Source organism: Tursiops truncatus, chromosome 8 (genome assembly GCF_011762595.2).
Source record: "Tursiops truncatus isolate mTurTru1 chromosome 8, mTurTru1.mat.Y, whole genome shotgun sequence".
NCBI lineage: Eukaryota > Metazoa > Chordata > Mammalia > Artiodactyla > Delphinidae > Tursiops > Tursiops truncatus.
In genome coordinates this window covers 101,060,200-101,072,552 of record NC_047041.1, presented here as the reverse complement: position 1 = coordinate 101,072,552, position 12,353 = coordinate 101,060,200, and the positions used below count along the sequence as shown (strand labels likewise).

At 51.3% G+C, this 12,353-nt stretch overlaps 1 protein-coding gene across 2 annotated transcripts; it reads left to right on the top strand.

The window, feature by feature from the left end:
* The first annotated feature begins 932 nt into the window (after positions 1 to 932).
* BATF2 (basic leucine zipper ATF-like transcription factor 2) lies at positions 933 to 7,460 on the top strand. Of its 2 annotated transcripts, none has more exons than XM_033861010.2 (3): positions 933 to 1,121; positions 2,468 to 2,572; positions 5,556 to 7,460. In XM_033861010.2, exons 1-3 carry the CDS (start codon positions 1,083 to 1,085, stop codon positions 6,216 to 6,218), a joined length of 807 nt encoding a protein of 268 aa, XP_033716901.1. In that variant the 5' UTR covers positions 933 to 1,082; the 3' UTR covers positions 6,219 to 7,460. The 2 variants fall into 2 exon arrangements, with proteins under 2 accessions (XP_033716901.1, XP_033716899.1); XM_033861008.2 differs by having other exon boundaries at positions 936 to 1,121; positions 5,553 to 7,460.
* Positions 7,461 to 12,353: the final 4,893 nt, after the last annotated feature.

Here is a 12,353-nt window from a genome sequence, read left to right as displayed (position 1 = left end):
TTTTGTGGTTCTCATTCTCATGCATATTTTTATACTTTTCTCACATAATTACATATCCATATTATTCAACACTACAGAAATTATTTTTGTTCAGATCTTGTTGCCACTTGTCATTTTCATACAATTGGATGTTACGAACTTTTAGGCGTGATGATCAGTGCAGCTTTGAATCTTCCACCGTATCATAATTGTGAATACTTGTTGAGCCCTCATTCTACACCAGGCATGCTTTTAGGTGCCTTACCTGCCTTAACTCATTTAACCTTCACGACAAAATTATTTTTATCCCCACTTTACAGATTTAGAAACAGAGGCACAGAAAGGTGAAATTATGTACCCGAGTCACATAGCTTGGAAGCTGTGCTCTTAATTGCTAGACATCACTCTCTCTACTGCTGCGTGGTCTGTTGTATGAAAACACAGTCATTAGCCATCTGTTCTCCTATTTAAGGGCCGTTGCTTATTTTTGCAGACATGCCTCAACTTTAGTCTCACAGGGTTTGGGGGCGGTTGTATTATCTTGCTTAGTTCCAACATCAAGCCTGTGAGTGGATGTCTGTATCATCTCCCTTTACAAATGAGGAAGCTAAGGCTCAGAGAGGGTAAATCACCTTCTCAAAGCTGCACAGCTCCAGCAAACCAAAGGTGGACTGTGAACCTGGGCTCCTGCAACTGTAGAGACCAGGGGTTCTCCCGTATCCCATGTGAGCCCTCGGTCCCCCACTGGCTTCCTCTTGGCTCTGTCCATGGCAGCCTGCCCTCACTCTCCCAGAACACCCCTCCCCACACCTGGCATCCGGGCTCCTCCTCTCGCCACCCTCTACCGTCCTCCTTCCAGAGAAGGGGCCCAACCGGAAGGCCAGTTCGTGTTAGGAAATTCCAGCCACATGAGCCAACCCAAGCCTGGGATTCTGAGCAGCCGGTGGCTTTAGGAGAAACTGAAACTTGGCTTGCTGGGGGTGGAGTGGTCACGGGGAATTTAAAGAGCTGCCACTTCCTGGGGTTCCCAGAGGGTACTGGGAGGTCACAGCGGAGGAGGGACGCCCTGAACCGGGTGTGAGCCTCTGTTCTCCTGCCCCACCATGCACCTCTGTGGGGCTGATGGGCTGCTGATCAGGATGGTGAGTACAGGGGCCAGGTTCAGGGGATGAGAAGGGGAATATGCCCCAGGGTGCCCGGTGCCAGCTCTGTTCACATGGGCTGTGTGGCCGAGGGCTCACACACCCTCTCTCTGGGCCTCAGTTTCTCCAGGGGATTGGATCGAGGGCTTTCCTGCTCTCACATTGCAGATCCAGCCTCCAGTTTAGAACTTAGCCTCTGAATACTGCTCTCTCCTAACCTACCTGTTTGCTCACTGCCATTAGAGGAGGCTTCTCTTTCCTCCCCAAGTTCTCTAGCCATGGTTCCCTTGGAACCTTGCCTCTCTCCCAGGACCCAGGTACCAGAGGCCCACCCACTTCTCTCTCTGCAGGTCTTTCCCCCAGGCTCCAGTCTCTCAGTCCCCACATCACCAAGAAGGGGCCTGCTATGGCCATGAACCTAGGAGCACAGAATCATCCACCAGGGAGGCCAGGGTCTTGCCTGAGGTCCCTACACTCAGAACACACCTCCCAGAGTGACCTGTGGGAGGGCGAGTTGGGCTGTGGGGTCTCCAATGTTCCCTCTTGTCTGACCTTCCAGAGCCCTGGGCATTTGGGTTAAACATTTCATCTAAGTTTCATGAACCCCAGTGTAGGGGGAGGGTCACAGCTGTCAACCTTTGAGTCCACTCTTCTATCAGAAGGGACTGGATTCACCCATTCTAGGCTGCTGTCCCCCTAGAATGCGAGCAACTTGAGGGCGGGAAGTTTTGCCTCTTTTCTTTGCTGCTGTGTCCCCATAGCTCAGTGTGTGGCACATAGTAGGTGCACAAGAAATATTTGTTGCGTTGCGTAAGTGAATATCAGCTTTGGGCCTGAGCTAGGCATGGGAATATGGAGTGAAATCAGAACCCCCGCCCTGCCCTTACCGACAGAGCTCATGGCTAGAGAAATCAACACCTTGACCGTGGAAGTAATAGCGATCAGAACAAGAGCGGCTGGCTTTTATTAACCCCTGCCTGCTTTATGTCCTGCGAGGAAGGCGCTGGTGCCTCCACTGTATGGATCAGGTAGCTGGGCACAGAGAAGTGAGTGATCTGCTCAGAGTAGCACGGCTGATAAGGAGACGGTGGGTGTGAAGTTGGTCCTGCCTGGGTTTGAATCCTCGCTTGTGCTGCCCCATCGTGAGCTGTGAGCAGGACACGTGGGTGCGGCTGGCAATCCACCGAGGAGTGCTGTGTCTGCGATGGGGTGTGTGGACACCGAGGGAGCCAGAGAGGGCTTCGAGGAGGAGGGGGACCCTCGGGGACTTGATTCAAGAAGGGCATGGCTTTACAGCTAGCCAGCCCCTGCCAGGACCCCTGAGCTTTTGGCCTGTCTCCCTACAGGACCCTGACGAACATCAGAGGCAGCTGAAGAAGAAACAGAATAACCGTGCGGCCGCCCAGAGGAGCCGACAGAAGCACACGAACAAGGCGGATGCCCTGCACCAGGTGGGGGATGCCTCCCTTCCCATTCCTGATGTCACTTACCTGGCCCGGCCACCTCTTCTCTGTCCCGCCCATGAGCAGTTCCCCCTGCACTGCCGTATGTGCCAGGGGGCCTGAGTTTGGGAGGAGGGAAGGGCTTTGCAACTGAGATTTGGAAATTCCTGGGTGTTGAGTGGAAACCGTGTGCCAGACACACGTTGGGCTCCAGGGACATGACAGTGCATCCTCAGCCCGGGCCTACCCTCAAGGCACCTCCAATTTAGGGGGAGGAGACAAGGAGGGAGGCAAACAGGGAAAACCTGGCTCAGTGACCAGCTGAGGCACTGGTTACAATGCAGCTCCTGGCCCCTCCCCACCCAGGACTCGCCTCAGGAGGTGCTACACTCTGATAGATGGGTTCTGATGGGTTTGGCCAAGACCACGCTGTGAGAAACCGGTTCAGGGTTAAGATGGGCTGGCTTTAGAGTCCCAGCTGGGGCACTCATTAGCTGCAAGTCGCTTCCTTCACTGAGCTTCACTGTTCTCATCTGAAAACGGGGACAATAATCCCTGCCCACTGGCAGGACCCTTGTGGAGACTAAAGAAGGCAAAGGAGCCCGGTGGGAAGGGGGAGGGCTCCACTCACACTTGCCTCTTCACCTTGGATGGTAACCTGACCTTGGATGGTAACCTGACCTTGGAGCTTCCCTTCTACCTCTATGCGGAGAGAAAGGACACCACCAGTTCCATCCCAGAGGCTCGATTAGGCTGGGTTCAGGACCTGGCCTTTGGGAGGGCTGCATACACGTTAGTCCTTACAGCAATGAGTAACATTCAGAGCCCTCCACACCCAAAGGCCCTACACTCTCTGTAACCCCGCCCCCACCTGTCCACTGCCCTCTCCTAACATCCTACACCCTGTTCTCTCCGTTCCTTCACTGGCCAAGCACATCCAGCCTCAGGGGCTCCCCCTGGCTGCTCCGTCTACCTTCAGACAGCAGCCTAGCTAGATCCTCACTTCTTTCTGGTTGTTGGTTCAAATGTCACGTCCTCAGAAGGAGGTGGTCTTTCTAAACATCTGATCTAAAGAGACCTCTCCCATTACTCGGCTTTATTTTTCTGGTTAGTACTGACTTTCTATCACATATTTAGATGTGATCACTGCTTGTCTTCCCCACCAGACTGTAAGCACTCTGAGGGCAGGGACCTATTCTGTTCCCTGCTGTTTCCCCATCACCTGGACCAGTGCCTGACAAATAGAAGGGACTCAATAATTCCCTGTGGAGCGAATGATAGAGTCAGGGTAAAGTGCTTTGGGAACACGTAGGTGGGAGCAACACACGGGTTGTTGGGTCAAGGTGGTATAGAGATGAAGCCTGAACTGTTTTTCAGGGATGAATAGGAGTTTTCCAAATGGATGAAGGTAAGAAAAGGCATTTCAGGCAAGTGAAATAGGGCTGGCGTGGCCATAAGAGAGTAGCACCCTGTAGAATGCATGAGAATGAGGACTGATGCCCGGGATGGAGCCTGCCTGGCAGCGGTAGAGACTTCATGCGTTCGTTTATTCCTTCCTTCCAGAAATGCCTATTGAGTATCTCCTGTGTGACAAGCACAATTCTAAGCATTGGAGATACAGCTGTGACGACAGCAGACAAAAGCCCAGCTCACCCTCCCCAGGGCTCGTATTTTCATGGGGGGGGCCGGACAAATAAATGACCTATGAGGTATTTAGGATATCAGACGGTGATACGTGCTTTGGTAAAAAGTAAAGCAGGGAAGAGGGAAGGGACTGCGGCACGTGGGGTGATAGAAACCTAACTAGGGAAGCCGTCCCGGAGGAGGTGACATTTGAGCAGCCTGAAGGTGGCGAATGAATGAGTGAACGAATGAGTGAGGAGCGAGTGACTCAATTTCTGGAGGTGAATTGAAGCCTTTGGAGAATTTAGGTGAAGGGTGACCTAATGACATGTTTTTAAAATGTCTCCACATTCCACGGCAGAAACCAGCTTGGGAGTGGGGCTGCGGGTGGCTTTGGGGCCTGTTAGAACTTTGAGTCCATGGCTTAAGCAACATTTTAATGCGAAACACCCTTGCAGCTTCTTCTTTTAAAAAGTGTCCATAAAGGGGGGTAGGTGGGGGAGGGAGCCAAAGGAAGTCACTGAGCCTGATGAGCTGTGGAAATAAAGTTCCTTCTGCGTTTTCCACCATTGCTGTCATCACAAATGGTTGTTTAGAACTGCTGTCCCACTGGGACAGAACCCAGGGTTCAGCAGAACAGAACCTAAATGCGGAACAGAACACACCTGTGCTGCCAACCTGTAAAACATGACCCTGGACTCCGGCCATGGTGCCTCAGTGGGAAAGTTCTGGGCACTGGGGAGGTCTGGCAGTGGCACTAAGCCGTAGAGGTGTCCAGGACAGAGGACATCTGAGTTGTCACAAGAAGGCAGTGTCAGGATTAGCCCGAGGATGGGGGTGCTGGAAGTGTCCAGGCAGGGGAGAACGGAAGTGTGGCAAGGAAGCAGCGTCCATATGGGGAACAGGAAGTAGGGGCATCAAGAGAAGTCGGAGAGATAAAACTGGAGGTGTGAACTGGGGCCGCCATGCACAGGGAGTCATTAGAGACTTTAAAGAGCTTTAACGTTCGATTAACGACGCAATCACTGAATGTCTCCTCTGGGCCAAGAGATCTGGGTGGTTTGGGGGGCGCGCCAGTTAGGAGGCTGGTGGAGCTCCCAGGTGAGTGGAGATCCCAGGCTGACTAGCTCAGGGACCTGGCAGCAGGGATGGAGAGCAGGCAGATCTGAGCCCTAGCAGGAGGGTGAGTTGGGGGGACTTGCTGGTGTTACGGAAGCCTGGCCAGAGAGTAGCCAAAGGGCATTCAGACGGCGGTGGTATCCTTCCTCCTAAATCGAGGACCCTGGGGGATTGGGAAATAGGGCTCTTGCTGGGCCCCTGATTCTGGCTGACATAACGCTCCCCACCCATCTGCTTCTCCCCCCAGCAGCATGAGTCACTGGAGAAACACAACCACACCCTGCGGAAGGAGATCCAGGCCCTTCAGGCTGAGCTGGCGTGGTGGAGTCGGACCCTGCACATGCATGAGCGCCTATGCCCCATGGACTGTGCCTCCTGCTTGGCTCCGGTGTCCCCTGGCTGCTGGGGCCAGGCTGAGTGGCCCCCAGGCCCCGTGTGCCCCGGACAACATGGCTGCCAGGAACAGCCAGGCCCGTTCCAGACCCCGGTCTCCTCTCCGATGGCTCTGCAGCTCTCTCCAGATCCACAGCCTCATGGTTCCCTTGGCCTCCTCTTGTCCCCTCTGCCCTCACTGTCCCTTGGTCCCGCCCCTGTCACTGCATCCTCTGCCCAGCCGTCCCCTAGCCCTGTCCAATCTGCCTCGCCCACTGGCTCCGGCCTGCTGAGGTCTTCCTCCAAGCTGAGCACCCTCCTGCCCAGCCCCCCAGCCCAACCTCCCCCTCTACAGTCCCTCGGGCTGGAGCACCCCACCAGGGGGAAGCTGGCGTCCTCAACCCACAGCCCCTCAGCTCCTCTGGGGCTGGGCTTTCTGCAGGGCAGGGAGCATAAAGCCTGCTTCCCCAGCAACAGATCAGCAAGGGCCCCACCCCCTCTGGCCTTCCCCCTGCTCTCCTCTGCTCAAGTCTACTTCTAACCTGGCCCCCAGAGCTGGGCTGGCCCCTTCCTTGGACTCAGGAAGCAGCCGCAGCATGTGGGCATCTCCTCTGTTGCCACTGGAAGCTGCCTTTATTGGCTGACCAGCTGAACCAGTATTTCACCAGGGAAAGGAAGCCGTTACTGTGTGCCCACCACTCTGCCAGGTCCTGTCACCGCTACTTTCTTATTTCAACCTCATGGTCATCCTGCAGAATCCAGACTGTCAGTCTGTTTTTCAGGAGTGGGAAGGAGACAGGCTCAGAGAAGCCAGATGACTTGGCTAAGGTCACACAGCCTTTCTTGGGACCTGAAACACCATGATCTGCTCCTCCTCCTAGTGGGGTCATGGCCCAGGCACCGCAGGGGCTGAAGTCCTAGAAACTGAGAACTGGTGTGAGAGGCTTAAGTGCTGGGAGTGGGGAGGGGCTCTCCCTTCTGCTTTGTGATTCCCAGGGCCACAGAGCCCTGCAGTCTCTGAAACCTTGCCCTCTCTGGGGCTGGTCCAGAGTCCAAGCCTGGGTGGGGAGAGGCCAGGCAGGAGCCCAGAAGTGAATTCTTTCTGTTCTTTTCAGTGCCAAAGAACTGAACCTGAGGGTTGGAGTTGGGGACAATCCTGGAGCAGTCCCCCCTGGGATTTCTACATGCTGAGTACCCATAGCCATACCGTGACCTTGGGGAGATTGTGAAGGGTTAGCTCTCCAGGCTACTCCCCAATAACTCTCTGCCTCCCCCCTCCTCCCAGGGCCATGGTGGGTGGACTTCTGAGAGCATTCATGTCACGCACAAAAGGCAGGTGGAAAGAATGAGGGAAGGACCAGGTGCAAAGTTATGTTTAAGCAAGTGCTGGACTTGAACCTGGCCGCGGTGAGAACTGTGTCTTCTCCGGTATCACCCCCATCCCTGTGCAGCCCTCAGGCCCTCATTACCCTCAGGCCCCTCTGAGCAGTGCCCCTCATTGCTCTTTGGCCTGATGGCAGCTGGAAGAGCAGGGGCTTGGGGCTAGGTGGGAGCTCAGCTGTAGCGCCTGCTCGGGGATGGGGGTGGGTTGGGGGGTGGCGGGTTCTCATTCAGACTCAGGACAAACACTGTAAGGGGCCTGAGATGAGAAACTCCAGCTCTTCACCCAGATTTTCACACACATGTAAACAGACACTATGCTAGTATTTGACACACTCCAGGATGCTGAGTACAAGTCTTGGTACCTAGACTTTATGGTTAATAAAGTGTTGTTCAATTCTTTTTGCTTTGGTTAGTTGTTTAAAGCTCTGGCTGTACTTTGTACTATTGAAACCAAAGGGCCTTTTCAAGAAGAGGGAATAGTCTAGAATCTCAGGGGCAGGTGATCCCTCGTAGACCTCCTAATCCAACCCCCCTCCCATACTGCAGATGAGGAAACTGAGGCCTCGAGATGGGATGGAAGTGCTTGGACCCATGCAGTAAGAGGAGGTGTCATGGCCACAGGATTGTGGATGGCTGCAGAGCTGGGGTCACCAGTAGGTTCAGGGAGAACAGACTGGTGGGAGGGAAGCCAAGATGCTGTTGGTTGGAGGTCTGGGACAAGAGTCGATATGATGTACGGTGCTCCAGGACTCACAGGGAGATGAGGATACTGTGGCCTGGCTTGTGTCTATATACCCTAAAATTTGTCAGGCACTCTGTGTTTAACTCGGGTTAACTCAATGATGACTCTATAACTCTGCAAGGTAGATATACTTATTGCCCCTCTGTTTGGAAGGGGAAAGTGAAGCCCAGAGGTGTTAAGGTCACATAGCTAGGAAATGGTATAGGGTCAATGTAACTTTTAGGAGCACTTAACCACAGGTGATCCTGCCTTCTACCTTCCCGGAACCTTCCCTGTAGGCCCGGAATGGAGGGGCCGAAACATGCCCATAGATGTGACCCAAGAAGGTAAAACCCTACTTTAAGCTCAAAACAAGAGAGGGGAGTCACTTAATTAACGTTGGTACACTCATACCCTGAACAGATGCTAAGAACAAAGAATGCTTTGAAGAATATTTAGTGAGGCGAGAAAATGCTTATGACATATCAAGCAGAAAAAATAGAATGTGCAACTGTCACTATAGTGTGATATTATGTTTGTTTAAAAATATAGACAGAATCAAAGGAGTGCAAGGAGGTGTTGTAGATTCTTGAGGGAGATGAGCTAATATCTGTGAATTCCCAAACTGTAAACACAGCTACCACTGTAGCAGAAGCCTTCCACATGGTTGAATATATCCTAGAAATCTGTATCTGGGTGTATCTATTGCTGCATAACAAATTATTCCAAAACTCAGTGGCTTAATCAACAAACATGTATCATCTCAGTCCCTGTGGAGTGGGAATCTGGGCATAGCTTAGCAGGTACCCCTGGCTCAGGGTGTCTCACGGGCTCCAGTCTAAGTGTTGTCCAGGGCTGCAATCATCTGAAGGCTCAAGTGGGAGGATCCACCTCCAAGCTCACTTGTGTGGCTGTCTGCGGGCCTCAGAAGGTCCACCCCCAAGCTTATTCACAAGGTTGTTGGCAGGATTGAGTTTCTGGAGGGCTGTTGGACTGACGACCTCAGGTTCTTTTTCTTTTCTTTTTAATATTTATTTATTTATTTGGCTGTGCAGGGTCTTAATTGCAGCACACGAGATCTAGTTCCCTAACTAGGGATCAAACCTGGGCCCCCTGCACTGGGAGCGCAGAGTCTTAACTGCTGGACCACAGGTCAGTCCCCCTCAGGTTCTTATAGGCTGTTGGTTGGAGATATTATTTCCTTGCTACTTGGGCCTCTCCACAGGGCCGCTCAACATGGCAGCTGCTTCCCTCAGAGCAAGTAAGCTAGAGAGTGAAAAAAGGTGAGCAATACAGAAGCCACAGTCTTTTTGTAACCTAATTTCAGACATGACATCCTGTCACTTTTACTATATTCTATTGAGTAGAGACAACTCACTAGATACAGCCCATGCTGAAGAAGAAAAGATTACACAAGGGCATAAAACCCAGAAGGCAGGATCGTTGGGGGACATCTATCTTAGAGGCTGCCCATCACACTGGGTGACAACCAGCACTTTCCTGGATCCCTTCTTTCTCCTTTTATTATCAACGCTAGCAGCTGGCTTTCTCTGGGGAGACCATCTCTTTAGAAGGAAACAATTTTGAACCTTTTGCAGCAGTGGCAATGCCCCTACAGTGGGCAGAGAGGATCTGGTAGGTTTGAGGCTGCAGCAAGGCTAGAGACCCACAGCCTCGAGGCAGCCTTGCAGCAAGTACCAAGCAGACACTCACTCCTCAGAATGACCTTTGAAGTGATGCATGAATGGTCAGTGCTGAAATAGCAGGTAGGTGTGGGCCAAGAGTCTTCTGTGCTTTGAAAAGTAATCACTCACTGGAGGACTAAAATTTAAATTCAATTTAAACTCTTTGAGCTGTTTTTTTTTTTTTTCTGGTATTCACCTCTATAGTGGGTTGAATGGTAGCTCCCTAAAAGATAAGTCCACCCATAGCCTGTGAATGTGCCCTTATTTGGAAAAAGGGTCTTGCCGATGTAATTAGGTTAAGAATCTCAAGATTAAATCATCCTGGATTGTCCAGGTGGGCCCTGAGTCCAATGACCAATAAGAGGAGGTCGCTAGTAATGGGAAGAGAAGACACAAAGAAGAAGGTCATGTGAAGACAGAAGCAGAGATTGGAGTTAGGCAGCCTCAAACCAAAGAACGTCTGGAACTACCAGAAGCTGGAAGAGGCAAAGAAGGCTTCTCCCCTATGGAACTTCAAAAGGAGTAGGGAGAGCCGTGAGGAAGCTGTTGTACTCATCCAGGTGAGTAATGGTGGTGGCCATGACCAGGGGGTAGCAGGGAGGTGGTAAGATGAGGCCTGATTCAAGGTGTGCTTTATAGGTAGAGCTGATGGGATGTGCTCATGGATTGGACGTGGGGAAAGGGAGGAAGGAAGGATGAGGCTGCAACTTGGGGCCTGAGCAACCGGTGGTTGGTAGTGCCAAAGACCAAGAAAGATTGGGAGAGGAGCAGCTTGGAGTGGGTGTGTGTGGCGGGGAGGGGAGATCAGGAGGCCTGTTTTGGCCATGTCAAGTTTGAGATGCCTATTTGCCATCTAACTGAATAGAAAAAGAGTTTGGCAATTAGGGGAATGCTCAAGACTGGGTATATAAATTTGGAAGCCAGCAGTGTACAGATGGGTGGGTGGACACTGGGGACCAGATAAAATGATCTGTGAAGGCCCTTGCAGCTGTGTCTCTATGTGGGCCTCCTCTTCTTGTGCCCCAGAGCTCTCTCAGCCTGGCACTCCTTCCCTCCTGCACGCCCAGAATCTGCCCCCATCCTTTCTCGTCAAATGCTTCTTCCTCCAGGAAGCCTCCTATGACCCTCCAAGACAAAAATGACCCCCTCAGGCTCCTAATCACACCCATGTGCCTTTCACCAGCATCTATCATTTTCCTTCTTTTGTGACTGTGGCTTTTTCTCTTTCCATCTCCCTCAATGGCAGCAACTAGTCAAGCCCTCCATGAGTACTTTTAAACAGCTCATTCATTGGGAGGCAGTAAAGCATGATGGTGAGAGAGCTTGAGCTCCAGGGTCAGATAGGATTGGGTTCATGTCCCAGCTCCACTACTTCCTGGATCAACTTCTTCAAGCCTCAGATTTCTTATCTGAAAAATGGGAACTGAAAAATGTACCCACCCACAATCTACCCTATGTATATGTGTGTATGTGTATACATATCCATATATACATGTAAATATAATATATATTATATATATAATAGAAAAGCATATGTTCACCAAAAGACATGAACAGAATTTTTATATCAGGAATATGGATAAGGGTAGAAAACTGGAAACAACCCAAATGCCCCATCAAGAGTATAACGAATAGGGACTTCCCTGGTGGCACAGTGGTTAAGAATCCGCCTGCCAATGCAGGGGACATGAGTTCGAGCCCTTGTCCAGGAAGATTCCCACATGCTGTGGAGCAACTAAGCCCGTGCGCCACAACTACTGAGCCTGCGCTCTAGAGCCCGCGAGCCACAACTACTGAGCCCACGTGCCACAACTACTGAAGACCGCGCGCCTAGAGTCCGTGCTCCACAATGAGGGAAGCCACTGCAATGAGAAGCCCATGCACCGCAACGAAGAGTAGTCCCCGCTCACTGCAACTGGAGAAAGCCCACGCGCAGCAATGAAGACCCAACTCAGCCAAAAATAAAAATAAATAAATAAATAAAAAGTTTAAAAGTAGAAAATAGCTAATCGATGCTGTTAAAAGTCAGGTTTATGGTTACAGTTGGAGGATAGAACCTCGAAGGGGACAGGAGGGGCCTCTGGGGTGCTGATAATGTTCTGTTTCTTGAGCTTTGTGGTGGTTACATGAATATATTCACTGTACGAAAATTCACTGAGCTGTATGTTTATGATATGTGCTCTTTCCTGTTATGTCTTATATACTTCAATAGAAAGAGGGTGGATGTAAGCAGCACATCACAGTCCCTGGCATATAGCAAGTGAGCAATAAATATAAGCTACCGCAAAGGAATGAATGAAAGAACCCATGCCTTGGCCCCAAGTGAAGCCATTAACAATCAGAACCATGGACAGGTCAGAATCTGCATTCAAGGATGGCTGGAGGAAAAGGAAGAGATCTCTGGTCTGATACAGGGGACTCGAGGCAGGAGAGAATCTAAGACATTTCCTCTGAGATTAGCAGTTCAGTTCCTTCTGAAGGGCACGCCTATCATGCAGAAAGGAGAATATTCCTAGGGGACCATGGGTATCCGTGTGTGTGTTCATGCAGAAATTCATTCCATTTTAAAAAGTCTGCAGCCCCTTGTTTTTCTAAGCCAGTGAATGCTGAAATCTCCCTAGAGAGGCCAGTTCTGGATCCAGGACATCCCCATCTTGCTCAGGTTCTTGCAGGCTTTGCTCACAATCTTAGGCTTGTGTTTATCTAGTTAGTGGGGAGAGGGAAGGACTCCAGGCAGGGTAAAAATAACCTATGACGGAAGATTTCTCAGTCATGCGCAGGCTCCAGGAAGGAAGGCATATTTTGTGTCAATTTAATGAGCTGCTTCATCTGGTAGTGATTTCCCTGTTGCTGGGAGCATCCACACAGAGGCTTCACAAAAACCTGC

Excerpts from the sequence above, each read along its gene's own strand:
- BATF2 (XM_033861008.2), top strand. The coding sequence starts at position 1,083 with ATGCACCTCTGTGGGGCTGATGGGCTGCTGATCAGGATG. Across the intron at positions 1,122-2,467 it reads ATGGGCTGCTGATCAGGATG|GACCCTGACGAACATCAGAG; the intron begins GTGAGTACAGGG and ends GTCTCCCTACAG. Across the intron at positions 2,573-5,552 it reads AGGCGGATGCCCTGCACCAG|CAGCATGAGTCACTGGAGAA; the intron begins GTGGGGGATGCC and ends TTCTCCCCCCAG.